General features: G+C 50.3%; 6 protein-coding genes across 6 annotated transcripts; 3 read left to right on the forward strand and 3 right to left on the reverse strand.

The window, feature by feature from the left end:
- Nucleotides 1–635: 635 nt before the first annotated feature.
- SOK1 (Sok1p) lies at nt 636–3,691 on the forward strand (the record flags this gene model as incomplete). Its single annotated transcript, XM_076632535.1, has 4 exons — nt 636–956; nt 1,536–1,744; nt 1,805–2,345; nt 2,408–3,691. 4 exons carry the CDS (start codon nt 636–638, stop codon nt 3,689–3,691), a joined length of 2,355 nt encoding a protein of 784 aa, XP_076487507.1.
- Nucleotides 3,692–3,973: 282 nt separating this feature from the next.
- JCM6883_004533 (putative alanine--tRNA ligase) lies at nt 3,974–5,716 on the reverse strand (the record flags this gene model as incomplete). The annotated part of the gene is made up of 4 exons (XM_076632536.1): nt 3,974–4,664; nt 4,745–5,282; nt 5,351–5,503; nt 5,575–5,716. The coding sequence occupies 4 exons, from the start codon at nt 5,714–5,716 to the stop codon at nt 3,974–3,976; spliced, it is 1,524 nt and encodes a 507-aa protein (XP_076487508.1).
- A 210-nt stretch (nt 5,717–5,926) lies between these two features.
- JCM6883_004534 (uncharacterized protein) lies at nt 5,927–9,456 on the reverse strand (the record flags this gene model as incomplete). The annotated part of the gene is made up of 6 exons (XM_076632537.1): nt 5,927–6,004; nt 6,089–6,311; nt 6,389–6,459; nt 6,527–8,587; nt 8,677–9,366; nt 9,454–9,456. 6 exons carry the CDS (start codon nt 9,454–9,456, stop codon nt 5,927–5,929), a joined length of 3,126 nt encoding a protein of 1,041 aa, XP_076487509.1.
- Nucleotides 9,457–9,816: 360 nt separating this feature from the next.
- Nucleotides 9,817–11,528, forward strand: JCM6883_004535 (uncharacterized protein; the record flags this gene model as incomplete). Its single annotated transcript, XM_076632538.1, has 5 exons — nt 9,817–9,864; nt 9,938–10,192; nt 10,297–10,400; nt 10,480–10,755; nt 10,829–11,528. 5 exons carry the CDS (start codon nt 9,817–9,819, stop codon nt 11,526–11,528), a joined length of 1,383 nt encoding a protein of 460 aa, XP_076487510.1.
- A 275-nt stretch (nt 11,529–11,803) lies between these two features.
- Nucleotides 11,804–14,030, reverse strand: JCM6883_004536 (uncharacterized protein; the record flags this gene model as incomplete). The annotated part of the gene is made up of 8 exons (XM_076632539.1): nt 11,804–11,877; nt 11,969–12,658; nt 12,737–12,794; nt 12,882–13,079; nt 13,143–13,294; nt 13,360–13,729; nt 13,817–13,899; nt 13,973–14,030. The coding sequence occupies 8 exons, from the start codon at nt 14,028–14,030 to the stop codon at nt 11,804–11,806; spliced, it is 1,683 nt and encodes a 560-aa protein (XP_076487511.1).
- Nucleotides 14,031–14,258: 228 nt separating this feature from the next.
- EFB1 (translation elongation factor 1 subunit beta) lies at nt 14,259–15,322 on the forward strand (the record flags this gene model as incomplete). Its single annotated transcript, XM_076632540.1, has 4 exons — nt 14,259–14,338; nt 14,578–14,910; nt 14,978–15,218; nt 15,290–15,322. 4 exons carry the CDS (start codon nt 14,259–14,261, stop codon nt 15,320–15,322), a joined length of 687 nt encoding a protein of 228 aa, XP_076487512.1.
- Nucleotides 15,323–16,070: the final 748 nt, after the last annotated feature.

The following is a 16,070-nucleotide window of genomic DNA, read 5'->3' on the forward strand; positions in this document are numbered from 1 at the left end:
AGAAACCGGGAGAAGTCTCACCTTCCAGAAGCGTTGTCTCGCCTCCTTTCTCTCTTTCCTTTTCCTTCTCACTCTTTGCGGTTCCACCCTCCCCGAACAAGTACACCTACTCTTCTCTCTCCAGGAACAGGTACTTTCTGCGCGGAACAGAAAGCCTTTCGACAAGTATTTGAACGGGGAAAGATTTCCTTCGCGAACGGTTCGCTCGCAACGAAAATTGATTCACTTCTGCCTTTTTCTGCAAGCGTGTCACTACAGTTCGACTTGCTCTTCCCAGCACTGCTTTCTTCTCCTCTCTCTACTTCCTGCTCTTCGAAATCTCGCGCATACGATCCCGACCCTCAATTCAAGCAACTCAACAAACGCAACGGCGCAGGTTTCACCTTTGGAAAAGGGATCGTCGAAATAGGTCTCAAACTCCTGGCCTCCGAACTCGCGAATTGAATCCCTTTCTTCCTTTTGCTCCCTTTGCTCATTGATTGAGACGAGGTGAGTTTCGAGGTTCTAGCGACGTTTAGTGTCGAAATTTTGACCCAATTTGAACCCAGCACACTCCTCTCGCCCTCGTTCCCTTTCTCTTTCGTCTTCTCTCTTCCTTTCTTTCCCTTCTCTCACTCGTCGACGTTTCGAATCGAATGGAAACTCCTTACCCCTCACAAAACGCACTCAGCTCATCCGACTCCTCGACTGCTCCCAATGCTTCCTCTTCCACCTCGACCAGCGCATGCCTTTCAGCCGGTACCTCCTCCTCGATTATCGACGAGCCTAGGAAACAGAAGAAGCACAGAAGTGGAAGTGATCACAGTCAGGAAGAAGGAGAAACTGGAGTTTCGCAGAGGGAAAACGAATACGATGCATCGACAATCGAAGAGGGATCAAGCGCTAGACCACGGACCATCTTACGCAGAAGTAGGACATCGACTCAGGCGGAAAGGAACAGGAATATGGAATCACGGGTGAGGAGGGCGGCGAGCATATCGCTCAATGCGAGCGAGCAGCAGGAAGAATGGGTCAGAATTGAGCGAGTTCGGTCAGAAAGGGGGTCTTTCGAGGCCAAGGGGGAGGCCGAGAGGGAGCTAGCGACGGGAGAAACCGTGACTGAAGGGGTAGACGCGATGGAGGAGGAGGACGAAAGCTCAGTCCAGGTTCTTCAACAAAACTCGCTACCCTCTCTATCGTCTCTTCCTTCTCAGTCCTCTCCTTCGACTCCCGAATCAGAACCGCTCAGCCGCTCGTTGTCCCTCCCTTCACTCTCTTCCTGCTCTCCCTGGCCTATTTCTCTACCGTCTCCCACTCGATCCGCCCGCCGAAACCGTTCCACCTCGCTTCCAACTCTCTCCCCTCTTCCAAGGCGGTCATCTTGGGTCGCTCATACGAACTCTCCCTTCTCTGCTCCCAATTCTCCGATCTCCCGCCAGCGTTCGAAACAACAAACCGGAACGAAGCACAAAAGTCCACTCGAGTCTGCGTTTCGAATCTCGTTCGATCGTCCAAGCCCTCGCCGTCCCTCCTGCTCCAGTCGTATTTTTACACAGAATGAACTCGCTCGCCTTCACGCGACGAGACTCTCCGAGCTCAGCACCGAGTCATCTTATCCAATAACTTCTGCTTCACTCACTCCGCCAATCTCTCGCAACACGCTTCGTGAACTCGACCTGCAAGAAGTCATGCGAAACGCTCAGCTGCGACACGATGTCGTGTTCGATCCCAATCTTATGTTTCGGCCTAACTTCGACGGCGAAAGGTGAGTCTCGCTTTTCCTCTTTTGACTCTATCTGCATCGATTGACATGTCGGTTGAATAGGGGCGAACGAAAGCGAATCGCGGCTGAGCAGTATTGGACGGCAGTTTCGCGGGAAATCTCCTTCGGTTGTCGCTGCTCAACCTTCATCGATTGCGAGCTTCTCCCCTGCATTTGCACGAACGGATCCGGCTCTTCTACTTTTACCGTCTCCCCCTCGCGCCTACCTACTCGGATCACGCCCCTCGTCGTCGAACTACGCGGGATTCTCCTGTCTCTTCTTCCTGCGACACTGCCCAACTCTCCCACTCCACCTTCGACCGCCGTCTTCGGAAGTCCTTCACAGTCGAACATCCCTCTACCCGTCTATGGACCTCGGGAACAACTCATCGACGCCCTCAACCCGGTCCTCATCACTCGACAACTCGTGGATGGATCTCTCGACGTCGCGGGCCTCGCTCGATTCCTTGGAGCGACTCTCAAGACTCACTGTGCTCCTATGAGAGACACGCTCGTCGACGAGATGGTGGAAACCGCAGAAGGATTCGATGGAGTTGTAAACGGGTTAAGAATGTGTTTCGAGATTCTCGAATTGATGAAGCTCGTGAGTCCCTATTCGCTCCTCACCTCTGAAGAACAGATGAACTAACCCATGCCATCGATCAGGATATCGCGAATCACCAGCTTCGCTCACTCCGACCTTATCTCCTTCAATCTTCCGTCGAGTTCGAGCGAAGGTTCTTCGATGGCGTCTATGCTCGACCAGGCGACTCAGCGATCATGCCGCGTACTCAAGCTTGGCTTCAGAGCACCCTCAGCTCTATCGCTTATTCCGACATGGACTTGCCCGAGAACCCTTCGACATTGGTGAATCAGATCGTCGCGCACGGTGTCCTCGATCTCGTCTTCTCTCCTCCTCCTTCTCCCTCGACTCTTCTCGGTTCCCCTTCACGAGTCCGTCAAAGTTCCTTCTCCTCACTTCCCGAGACTCTTCAATTCGACTCGTTCCGACTCGCCCATTTCCACTGCGACGTGACGGATCTCACGATCGTTTACATGCTCACCCTCCTCTACCAACAACTCGCAGCTCCCGCTCGTCCTTCCCCTTGCGACATCGACCTCGTTCGACATGAATTATGGTGCATCATTTCTTCGAACACTGGTTCTCTCCCTTCTCTCGTCGATACTCCCGCCTCAGTCATCGGGAACCCTTCAGGTCCAGCGGGACAAGGGGCTAATAAACTCGAAGATGAAACTTGGAGGACGGCGATGCAAGACGCACTCTTCCAAGTCGCGGCTCGAGCGCAACAATCGAAACTCGCTCTTTCCTCCCCTTCCTCCTCCTCTTCCACTACTTCTCCCCCGACTCCTAATCGACAGCTCCTCTCCGTCGTTCAAGGTTACTTCGACGTCAACGCGCGAGCGGATTCGAAAGTTTTCACACTCCTTTCGGCCCGGCTTCGACAAACTCTCGAGGTTTACGTCAATGAGGAACTCGAAAGGGAGAAGAAACGTAGCGATCACGAGTTCCTCGGTTGGTGGACGAACACAAGTGGACCCGTCACGATGAGAACTGGTCATCGTCGAGTTCCCCTAGCTCAAGGAGGAGGAGGATCGACTTCGACCGCCCCTTCTTCGAACTTGATGGCCTCTGCTTCTCACCGCGGTACGAAGCGTTCTCATTCGGAGGATGATGTCGAAGATCTCGACTCCGAAGACGAACGCGAGAAACGTCAAAAACTCACTCGTTCTTCCTCCATCTCGATTCGTCACCCTCAACTCTCTTGTTTCGATTCTTCCCTCTCTCGTAACGGACTCGCATCTCTCTCAAACGAGATCAAACTACTCGGCGACAGGATCGCCAAAGTCACTTCTTTCAATCTCTCCGTTTTCCGTCCTCTTTACCTCTCTCTCCTTTCTGATTCTGAATCAATGTCTCTCGATCGTTGATGATCACGTTGCTCTCCTTGTTTTTTGTACACTTTCGCCGGCTTCACTCTTTCGATCGCTCTAGTTACCCTCAAACAATCATTCGTTACCTCTTCCCAATCGTCATCTCTCGTTTCAACCGCACTTTTTTCGCAAATCTTCTACCATCAACTCGCACAACCCTACTTCGATTTTCATATTATATAATCTCTTTTATTTGCATTCCATCTTACTTTCTCATCCCTTCCAGACGTTCTCCGCGACCGGCGAGAGAGAGAGAGAGAGAGAGAAAGAGAGAATTGCTCAAATCGCCTCCTTGACAACATCTTCAAGTTTCTCCCGATCCCCCGCTACCCATTTGTCCGTCAATTTACCCTGCCATCTCCCTTTCCCACCACCCTTGACTTTCCCCTTGAGTTTCTCGACGACGAGTTTCCCAGCTTTGACGACGAGATCCTCTGATCCGAGAATCAGGACCGCTCCGTTCGTTGGACTTGTCGAACCTGGTGTATCCCCTACCGCGAGGAGGAAAAGATATTTCCTTGGAAGTGACGATGATGATGGGTTGAGTGCGTTGTACCGTGAGGTGAGATCGATCGAAACGAGTGAAAGGAAATCGAGTGAATTTGTCGATTCTTCTTCTCGGAACGACATGCCGGCAATCATTGACCCCTCTTGACTCTCTTTGATCGCGTTATCCCATAATTCCTTCGCGACATGTCCCGCCAATTCCTCCTTCAACCTCTTCTCCCTCCTCTTGATTTCCGCCAAAGTCGAAACCATCCCTTCGACCCTCTCTGCAAGATCAAGAGGTTTACACCCCGCTTCGAGCGCGGCGTTGCGCGCGATCTGATGGGAGGTAGAGAGGTGGTGTAGGATTCGAGGACCGGAAACGAAATAGAGTCGACAGTTCGTTCCGCGGATTGGGGTAGTGAAGGGACTGAGGAAGATTGATTGGAGGTAAGATAGGTCGGGATAATGTGTTCCACAACAACTGAACCACAAAGAAAGGTTGGATCAGTTCGAAAGGTGCGAAATTGAGAGAAAACTGGAGGAGAGAAAGAGTCGACTGACGGATTCTCATCGACTCCGTCTATAATAACCGTTCTCTGTACCGGCCGTCTCTCTCCTCCTTCGTCATCCCTATAATCCCTCGGCGCTTTCTCATTCAACTCGACCCCATCCTCCTCCGAGACCAATTCCATCCTAACCTTGACTCTCCTCCTTTCCCTAATCAACTCATTACACCTCCTTTCTACTCTCTCAATCTCTTCTCTCGTTGGAACCCTCGGTAATTCAATGTAACTCATCTCAGGGAACGTAGCGAGTGACCATGAGACCGTATCGATTTGAAAATCGTTTTCGAGAATGGCGGAAAGGAGATGTTGTGCTGTATGTTGAGACATGAGATCCGTTCGACGCTCGAAATCTACCCGAACTAGAACTTGAGAACCGACGGGGAATGGACGAGTAACGAGATGGACGGCATCGAGGTTTCGACGGAATACTGAACGGATCAAAGCGGAAGAGGACTCGATGGGAGAACCGGAAGAGGAGAGGGGAACGAGGGAACCGGTATCACTGTTTTGCCCACCTCCTTCGGGGAAACACGCTGAGGAACAAATCGAGTATTAGTGAGTTCCAGCGCCGAAGGAGGAGAAAGAGAGGAAATTCGCGTACGAGTGTCGTTCAACTCGATCTCCCATAGTTCCTCCTCTACTTCTGTAGTCTTCTTCGCTTTCTTTCCCTTCCCCTCAGCAGCAGCAGTAGCCGCCTTCTGCACCTTATCAGACCTCAACACGGTCGCGTTCAACGAAGAGAGTAACGGATCCCCTATCGGCAAGTCACTGCGACATTAAGCAATACACACGAGAGGAACAGTATTGCTTAAAGTGGTGACTCACGTTGACAAGCCAAACAACCAACGTAACGTTTCTCCGGTAGTTCGAAGTTGAGATCTAGATATTCCGGATGAGGAGCCGAAGAATCGAATGCGTGAGAGAACGAGGGAGTCGAGGTCGAAGCGAGGGTGGTAGCGGCAGACATGGTACGGATCGTTCTGGATTCGATTGAGAGCCGGACGAGGGGGCGTAGGAGCATGAATCAGCGAGAGAGAGGGAAATGCTCTCTCCGCGTGGTGCACCCGAATTCACATTGTCCTGAGTAGTATGATGATTAGAATGGTTTAACAACAAGAAGATAGTACTAGCTAGGACTGCAATTAGGAAGAAAAGCACAAAAGTAGAAAACTTGAAATTATTTGCCCATTTTCCTCTGAGCTTGTCGTAATTGAGTTTTGAGGGCTGATACTTCACTCTGTACCGTGCTCAATTCCTGCTCCCATCTCACTCACAGCATCAGTCATCTCATTATCGAGGCAAGGAACGGAGAGGAAGAGAGAGAGAGAGAGAAACTTACATCGAGTAATTGAGATCTCACTTTCTGTTCCCTCGCTTTCGAATCCTTCAACTCTTCCTCCAAATCCGCGATCTGATCCTGTAACTCCTCGATCTCCCCTGCGTTCGATGGAGCAGAGGAGACTGATGGGGGAGGAGCAGACGCTTGGGCTTGTTGGAGTTGGGTGATTTGGGATTCGAGTTTTCGTTTATCGAGTCGGGTTTGCTCGAGAGATTCAGTGAGACTGTTCGCACAGAGGGAGCTTATGGTTAGAAGAAGGAAGAGCGATGAGAGTGAGAGTCAGAGTGAGAGGGGACGCACTCGTTTAGTCGTTCGAGCATCGTCACTTCTTGTTGTGAAGAAACTTCGATTCGTTCTTCGAGTTCTTTGATCTGTACATCGCCTAGCCTACTTCAGCAAGAGTCCAACCTGATGGAGCTGAATGAGGCTTGAACGTACCTTTCTCTCATTGATCTGTAAATCCGCCGCTTTCTCCTCCGTCGCTTTCCTCATTTTCTCGACTCCCAATTTCTCCGCCTCGAACGCCGTCAACCTTTGTACGACCTTCTGATCCTCCGCCATCAACAACTTGATCCGTTCCGAGAATCCATCAAGCGAGAATTTCCCTTCGGACGAAGTGATAATCCCAGCAATGAAATTCCCTAATTGTCTCCTCGCGTTTGGATCGAACGCGTTCTTCAACGAAACGAGATCATGATCCGCTCCATGATTTCCTGGTCCTGGTAAAGGTCTCGTATCGAGTGGAGGTAAACTCTTGAATAAATCTTGTAGAGTTTTCATCATCTTCGATTCTCGAATCGTTATTTCCCCGAGTTGGAATTCGAGTGAAGCGATTTTTTGTTGAGAGGCACTGAATTCTTCTCGAGTTTTAGTTTCTTGGGTGATGGAGGAGGAGAGGTTTTGTTCGAGGATTGGGATGGAGGCGAGTCGGGTTTCGAGCGAGGTTGATTGGGATTGAGCGGAAGAGAGAGATTCTTGTAGGAGATCTTTCTCCATTCGAGTCGATTCAATCTCGTTTTCGAGGTCTTTTTGATGTTCGAGCGCTTCCTCCAATTCGTTCCTCGTGTTCTCCAACTCTTCGTTCAAATTCGTAACGTGACTCGAAACTTTTTCGAAATGATTATCTAGCGTTTCGGCAAGATACGAATTGAGATCCGTCCTCTCTGAATTCGTATCATCAAATCCATTCGTTTCCCTCAATACTCCTCCGAGGGTAGGTCTAGTTCGATGTCGTCTCAAAACGTCCCCGATAGATTGAACGACTCCCTTTCGATCCGATTCGAGTTGTTCGATCCGACGTTTCGCTTCAATCTCCCCGGGAGACTCTTCATCCGTCGACGACGGTAGAGAGCGTTGTTGTTGTTGTTGTTGAGTTTCAACCTCTTCCAATCGTCGAGCCCATTCCTTTTCATTCGAATCTTTCTCGACCCTAACCTCCTCTACCTCTCGCTCCAATTCCCTCTCCCTCTGATCCCTTTCCTCCAACCGCTTCTCAAGTCCTTCATTCTCCCTCTCTAATCCTTCGACCCTATTTTCAAGGTTCCTCGTTTCCTCTCTCGCGTCTTCAACCTCCCGTTCCTGATCAAGTCCCCTCGTCGTCGTCGAACTCTTCGAGACTTCCAGTTCTCGTCTCAACCGTTCACTCTCCCCCCTACTCCTCTCTACATCTTCTTCAGCTCTCCCTAAACCCTGTCTCAACCCTTCCAAATCCCTTTCAAACCCTTCTGCTCTCTCCTTCTCTCTCCTCAGATCGTTCTCAACAGTCGAGAGATCCTGAACGGCTCGAGTTTTCTCCGATTCGAGGCGACTGACGAGGGTCTCGAGGGAACGGATTTGTGAGTCTTGTTGTTGTCGTTCGTGAATGTTGGTTGTTTGAGGAGGAGGAGGAGGAGCGAAAGCGCCTTGATTAGGTACGGGACTTGCGAATGGCGAATTTGTAGAACGCGGTAAAGGGATGACGGCCTCTCGGTTTCCAGAAAAGAAATGAGCTCCATCGAATCGATGCTCGTTCGTCCCTCCTCCTGGGGTTGGTGCTCTCGACGACGACATTGAATCTTGTCCAATCGTCGGCGATAACGGAACCGACCCCAACGCCGAACCCGAAGCGGAAACGAATGCTTGTTGATCCTCCTCCTCTTTCTTCCTCTGACTCGCTAAAGCCAATACTCCCGCCATATGTCTCAACAATTTCGTCCTCAATTCAGATTCCCTCCAACCTACTTTATACAACTCTTGTTGAACTGTATCGAGTTTTCGTTGAGACTGTTCGAGTTGGTGTTGAGCCGAGAGGAGCGATTGTTGACGTCTTGCTGGGGAAGAGATCGGAGTCCTCGAAGAAGAGGAGGGATCAGGAGAAGAGGATAAGCTGGGAGAGGCCGAGGTGGAGGAAGGGGAGGGGGCGGAAAGTCGAACGAGTTTAGCAGCGGAGTCACGGAGTCGGGTTTCGAGAGTGACGGAACGGGTGAGGGAGGCGATACGGGAGGCGAGGAGGGAATGCTCCTATCGACTCGACGATTCGAGTCAGTTTGAGAGAGAAAAGCAAGAGGAGAGGAAGTAGAGGAGAAGGGAGGAGAGAGGAGGAGACGTACTTTTTTAATCTCGACGACTTTATCCCATTCCAACACTTCAAAATCTTTCGCTTCGATCGCGGCTTGTCCCGATAGTAATTCAATCATGATCGCATCTTTCGGTAGTACCGTCTTCATTCCCATTCCTTCGCCCAATAATCCTCCTGTTCCATCTGGGGAGAACGGTCTTCCTCCTCCTCCTGAACCACCAAACGCACTCCCCAAGCTTGTTGACGATCGACTGGTTTGTCGAAAGTGTCCGTTATTCCTAGGCGAGGCAAGAGCCGAAGAAGGAGAACGACTAGAACCGGCGGCGGCGAACGGTAATCGTTCCGAAGCGTCTTCGAGATCATCGTAATTCGATACTACTCTATTCAACCCAGTCTTCTCTCCTCCTCCTCCTCCTCCTCCTCCTCCTCCTCCTCCTCCAGTTGTAGTATTCGATAGTGTCGGAGTAGAGCCAGAAGAAGCAGAGGAAGAAGAAGTTCTAACGAGTCCACCGAACCAACCTTTCTTCGAACCTTGTCCCTCTCCATCCTCCCCTCTGCGGAAACTCGTCTCGTATACAGGCGTCAAAGGTGGTGAGGAACGTTCATGAGTAGTCGAAATAGGAGAGGAGAGTGAACCAGAACCGCCTCCGCCGCCGTCGGATGAAGAGAGTGAATTAGAGGTCGATGAGCCGGTTAGAGTCGATCCACCGAATATGCGGCGCTACATTCAGTGGAGCGGAGAACGAACTGGGTTAGCTGAGCGTAGGAGAACGGAACGCGTGAAGAGAGAGGAGAGAGGAGGACGAACCATTGAGCGCTGATTGAGGGGGGAAGAGGACTACCGCTTGCTTAAACTACCTGTCGCGTGAAGAGCTTGCTGCTAAACGAGTTCGTGTGTTCGAGAGATTCGGGAGAGCCGAGTGAAGGGAAGGAGGTCGACTCATCAAGGCAATTCGAGATCGCGAGATTGCCTCTCTCCTTCGCCTCATTCGATCCGCTTCTCTCTAGCACATAGTTCAGCCAGTTGCACGCAACTTAACGATCACGACACACCCGACCTGACGAACTCGAACTCGAACGACGGAAAGTTGCTCGCTCCCCCGCTATCTCGATTGTTTCTTCTCCGACCGCCTCTCATCCCGCTCAGCTCCAAGGTAGTGTGTAGATCAAGATGGATTCCGAACTATCACGAATCAGTACCCTCCCTCAAAAAGACAAGGTCCGTCTCTCTTCCCCTCTTCTCTCTCATTACGCGTTCCTCATCAATCCTCTCCCATCCTCTCTCTCTTTAGTCCAGTGCCTATTCCCAGCTCCTCTCTTCAACAATCTCCACCTCCAGTTCTCTCCCTTCCGATCTGGATCAATTCCTTTCCCTCCTCGTCGCCCCAGATTTCCCTCAAATCGTAGCTCGTCAAGTACTTCAAGAGTACGTGAGTCAAGTGGCGGTAGAGAAAGAGGGGAAGACTCGGGATAGGGAAATCAGGAAGGAAATTTTGAGGAAGAGTTTGGAGAGGTTACAACCTAGGGTTAATTCGTTTGAATCTGAAGTCAGTTTCTATCTCTCCTTTCCTCTCTCCCTTCTCTCTCTCTCGAGATAGCGAGGTGGATAGGTTGGGATGATGGACTGATGAGAGAATGGAGGATGAATTAGGTTTGTGTATTGAGGGAGAAATACGCCGATTTGTTGGAAGAAGATGAAGAGTTTCCAGAAGCTGCGAAAGTTTTGATTGGGATTCCTTTAGAATCAGGTTCTCGGTAAACCCACTCTATTCCCTTTCCTCCCATCTCCCCTTAGTCTGACTGACGAGAGAGTATCGTAATCGTGTGGATGTAGTTCTGATGATTACAAGCTCAAAGTTTACATCCGAATCGTCCGTCTTTTCCTCGAAGAAGAAGATTCGACTTCGGCCGACACCTATTTCAACCGAGCCTCTCTACTCGCTCACAACCTCAATGCCTCAAATCCAGAAGACCTCGAAACTTTACTTCAATTCAAATTGTGTCAAGCGAGAATGTTTGATTTCTCTCGAAGGTTTGCAGAGGCGGCGAGTAAGTATCACGAGATTAGTTATGTGAGCGTGTTGGCAGAGGAGGAAAGGTTACAAGCTCTGTACGTCTCCCTCTCACTCACTCTCCCTCCTCTCTCGAGCGTTTACTGATTCACTTGACGCGAATGAATTCAGTTCCGCTGCGATCGTCTGTGCGGTCCTCGCCCCTGCCGGTCCCACTCGATCCCGAATCCTCTCCTCTCTCTACCGTGACGAACGCTCCCCCTCCACTTCGCACTACTCGATCCTCTCGAAAATGTTCCTCGACCACTTGATCCGTCCCTCCGAAATCACTTCCTTCTCTTCCTCTCTCTCTCCACACCAACTCGCCCGCTTACCCCCTATTCAACCGATCATTACTCCTCTTGATGAACCAGAAGAGGAAGGGAAGAAAGGACCTGAAACGGTATTGGATCGAGCAATGATGGAACATAACATTCTTGCAGTTTCAAGAGTTTACAATAATATCACTTTCGAAGGACTCGGTGGGTTGTTGGGTATGAGACCTAGTGCGGCGGAAGCAATGGCTCGAGGAATGATTCAACAGAAGCGACTTGTGGGAGGTTCGATCGATCAAATTGATAGGATTATTATTTTCGATGTTGAAGAGAAAGAAGGAGGAGACGGAATTGTGTCGAATGTGGCGCAACAGGCTGGAGGACAAGGAAAAGAAGAAGAGGATGGGGTCATGAAGGAGGAAAAAGCTCATGCTCCGGCGACGAAGAGGTGGGATTTAATGATTCGTCAGACTTTACAATTGGCGGAAACGGTAGCGGCGAGGTGTGAGGCCTTGTTGGAACTGGGAAATAACGCGGAGGTCAAGGTAGCTGCCTAGTCTAGTTGGTGGGTGGGATGCTCTCTGTAGATAAAAACTCGTTCAGTTTTTCGTTTTCTGTTTCTCCTGTTTTCGTCTGTTTCTTTCGTTCTCTCTCTCGTTCCCTCTCGCACTCGCAAACCTTTTCTCTCCTGATGGAATCCCCGAGTCGTTCTTTTCTGTTCAGATCATTCATTGCGAGAGACAGAAAGTACAACAAATGGAGGAAAAAAAACAGCGAATAACAACAAGCTCACGAAACGAGACAACACGAAAACAAGACTCTGCACGTAAGATTAGAACAACCAAACCGTTTCTACATCTCGAGACTTTGTCACTTCAAACGCGATTCCAGGGAATCCATGAATCTCTATGCAATATCGAATCCAAATCATGAGCTCGTTTTTCTCCCTTTTCTCGGGTTCTCGCTCAGTCACGAGAGAGGAATGTAAGAGACGTACCAGTAGTTCTACCCTTCGTACCTCCTCCTCCGCCACTTCCTCCAGTGAGATCGTTCTCTGCGGCAGAAGCCGTTCGATCTAAAATCATGGGTTTCTCATCCTCCTCCTCCCTTTCCCTTTCCCTTTCCTCTGACTCACTTTCCTGGGCACCTATCGTAGTAGAGTCGCTCGGGAGAGATTCGTTACGTAAAGGACTCGGAGTCCTCCCTAAGTGGCCGGGCGAGGTAGAAGGAGAAGAGTCAAGAGGAGAGGAGGAAAGGAGATCGACTTCTTTGAGAACGGGCCCGGAGGGTTTCGATTTATTCTTCTTATTCTTCTTGCTGTTGCTACTCTCGCTAGTTGAAGGGACTGGGATTAGGAGTGTCGTCGTCGTCGTTTTCATGGTCGTATCCTCCTCCTTCAAACCGACTGAATTCGTCGTTCCGTTCTTGTTCTTGATGAATTCTTTAATCCTCTCAAATTTCTCTTCCCCTCCCACTCCTCCCACTCCCTCCTCCTGTATTCCTCGTTGATCGTGATCGTTCTGGTAAACGATCCTCCAATTCGCTCTACTAGTCCTCCCGAAATTGATCTGTCCAGGTAAATTAGAATGTAGAATAATCTTCTCCAACACCTGACTCGTTGATCCTGAACGGGGTTGGAGCAGGAGGGTTAGGGCGAGATGGGGGTAGGAGAGGAAATAGGGGTTCACTGTGCGAGAAGAAGGTTTTCCACTTCAATTCCTGTCGGAGAGAAATTTGGGGAAAGTGGAACAGAGCTTCGACTCACGAGTAAAGGAGGGGTCGACGGAGGAGTAGGAGGGGTGGGTGTGGATTGTCATTCGATCCTGTACGTCGATTGCGAACATCCACTCCAGTCAGTTCAACTTCCGATAATTTCTGGAAGAGTGTTTTTGTAGCAAAAGAAAACGTACATCTTCTTTCCAGAATGATCTAACGGCACTCCCTAAATCACAAAGGATATCTTCACTTGTAGTTTCACCGATCACGAGTTTGACTGGTTGGATTCGTTCGTCGTTCAATTCTCGTGTGTCTTGACGGGAGGAAGCGAGAGGAGGAGGGGAATGGAAATGAAGCGTGACGGAGAGAGGGGTTCGAGTCGTTGAGTCGAGCTGTGAACCAGCGTGCTGAGAGTCAGTCATGGAAAACAGCTCGAGAAGCAGCGGAGGGCTCACAGAGATTTCTGCGATTTGTAAATCTCCTCTCGCGATCAAAGGAGAATCCGGTAACTTCGGATGTAACCAAGCCTGATCAACTGGAACTGCGCTGGAGGACTCGTCGTCGTTTGAAGGTAGAGGAGTGAGAATGATCCGATTCAATTTCGAGCCTGCGTTTCTTTCTTCCGTAAGCTTTGATTTTCTCCTCGCAGCTTCGCTCGAAAGAAAGACTCACCTTTCTCCGTTACTCCGAGCGCTACTCCCGGATAACACAACATCTCCTTTTCCTCCTCCTTCCTTTCTTGCCCTCCCGTGGTAGTAGTGGTCGAACTCGAACTGCCATAAGTCGGACCTAAAACTCTCCTAACCGTTCTAACAACATCTTCCTTCTCTTCCCTATCCCTATTCCTATCGTCGTCCCTCAATAATTTCCCTCTATACGAAACCCAATTACCAGCTGAACTATCGCTTGAACGAGGTCGAGAAGCGGAGAGGAAAGAGGTTGGATTCACTTCGATTCGGGAGAGACGTTGAGAGAGGGAGGAGAAGGTGAGATGCAGAGGAGGTTGGGAGAGTATTAGGTGGATTGGAGCAGTCGAGGGGTTCTGACGAGATCAAGAGCGCGGGAGGAATGAGGTTTGTGTGTCAACCCCCACATTGAGAGAGAAGGGAGGAAGAGAGGAGGGAATTACCTCGTCGTCCCAGAGGAGTTTCGCAGATGGATAAGCTTGTCGGTAACTCCTGATGTGGTTCAATACGTTGAATAGGAGACTGCCTGTCGCACGACGAGGGAGTGAGCGCTGTCGGGAGATGAGAGGGGGAACTTGGAGGAGACAGAGAGAACTGACCTAGTTGGAACGGGCCGAGTGAATCGCCAGGGATAAGATCTAATGGTGCTATGCTCATGGCCGGATGAAATGTGAGAGAGCAGAGAGAGAAGCAACGAATCGCTCTTCTTGATTGAGTGAAGGGGAAGTTCGCAAATTCACAGAGGAAGAAACACGTTTCTCTCTTGAAAAAAAGGTTCTCTTCTCCCTCTCTTCTCTCTCCCTCTTCATCAAATCGATTATCAAGTGAGTTGCTCTTCACTCTCCACCACTCAAAACCAAAGCTGATCAAGCTTGCCCGTATAGAATGGGATTCCCCGAGTTCACTACCCCTGCCGGCCTTTCCGCCCTCGAGAACCACCTCGTTCACGTTTCCTACATTGAAGGGTGAGCTCTCCATCTACCTCCACAGTACTTCGTTCTCCGTTTTGTTACAAAGGGATGAAAATGTCGCTTTGGTCCGTGTTTCCGAGTAAGGGAAGTAAGACCCCCGACAAAAACGTTGAAGAAACCAATTCTATTTTTTTCCAAGCTATCTGATTCAAACAACAGACGAACGAACGACCTACACCACTCGAGTCTCACCTGAGTTGGATACTGACTCCTGCCTCGGTCTCGTTTGATAGATACACTCCCTCGCAAGCCGACGTTGCCGTCTTCAAGGCTCTCCCTTCCGCTCCTTCCTCGACTACCTACCCTCACTCTGCTCGTTGGTACAAGCACATCGAGTCGTACTCTGCCGAACACGAGACCCTCCCCGGAGACGCCTCGAAGGCTTACACCGCTTACGGTCCTTCGACTTCGGCTGGAGCTGAAGCCCCCAAGGCTGCCGCCGCTGAGGAGGACGACGATGATGTCGACCTTTTCGGTTCCTCTGATGAGGAAGTCGACGAGGAGGCTGAGAAACTCAAGCAACAACGTCTCGCTGAATACGCTGCCAAGAAGGCTAACAAGCCCAAGTTAGTTTCTCCTCTCTCTCCCTCCCTCACTGTTTCCTCCATCTCACCGTGACTCTCCTCCCTCTAGGACTATTGCCAAGTCTCTCGTCACCCTCGATATCAAGCCCTGGGACGACGAGACGGACATGGCCGAACTCGAAAAGTCTGTTCGTTCGATCGAGAAGCCCGGACTCGTTTGGGGACTTTCGAAACTCGTTCCTATCGGTTACGGTATCAAGAAGCTTCAAATGACCGTCGTCGTCGAGGACGAGCTTGTCTCGCTCGATGAACTTCAAGATGAGATTGCCGAATTCGAGGATTACGTTCAAGTAAAATCACCTCTCTCTTTCTGTCTCTCTCGTTGTGCATCGTCACTGATGAACTCGTGTGACGTGAATAGTCTTCCGATGTCGCTGCCATGGCCAAGATCTAAACGCACCTCGTCCGTCGTCGTCGTCGTCTTAACTTCTCTTCTTGCCAATCAGTACACGTCTTTGTTGTCAAAATTATTTCCTCACCCTCATCCAGCTCTTCTCTCGGTTCGTTCTTTTCTCTCTTCTCTCGCCGTGCGCTCTGGTCACTTCGCTCCGGTCATCCCCTCCCCTTTCCCCTTACCCCCTTTAAACACCACTCTATGCCTAATCCTTCCCCCTCTCTCTTTCGAAGAGAGGCGCTCTTTTCAAGTTCCTTGATTGGATACTTGGACTAAGTGATTCTATGGGAAGATCGTTTTTTAACAAAGTAGTTGGAAGATCAATCTCCCTTCTCCTGAAAAGGGGAAGGGGGCTTTTAACCGAAGCGACGCCCCTCCACTCTTGATCATACTCTCCTTCAGGAGATTGTTCTAGTCGCCTCTTAAGGGATTGGTAACGATGATCGATCGAGCACTAATAGCGGCGTGACAAACTCATCACTTCTATCTTGTTTCCTTCGTAGCCGTCTCTCATTGTTACCTGAAATCGATCATGCTCACATTCCCCCTCTCTCATTGTTCGTCAGATTGTCTTGAGAGTTCCGTCGGCATTGTTGAGACGAGATCCAAGTGAAGGACGACGACGACTCAAGCTGATCCGTTCTTGTGCGGTGGAGATTCGCCAACTCGTTGCCCTCCTTCCATAAGTTGTAGGTTAACAGCCCTCACTCAGCCAGTCCTCGAGTACATCTAGACCGCTTCGATCGAA

Source organism: Sporobolomyces salmoneus (genome assembly GCF_050403485.1).
Source record: "Sporobolomyces salmoneus JCM6883 DNA, S_salmoneus_JCM6883_v1_ctg27, whole genome shotgun sequence".
NCBI lineage: Eukaryota > Fungi > Basidiomycota > Microbotryomycetes > Sporidiobolales > Sporidiobolaceae > Sporobolomyces > Sporobolomyces salmoneus.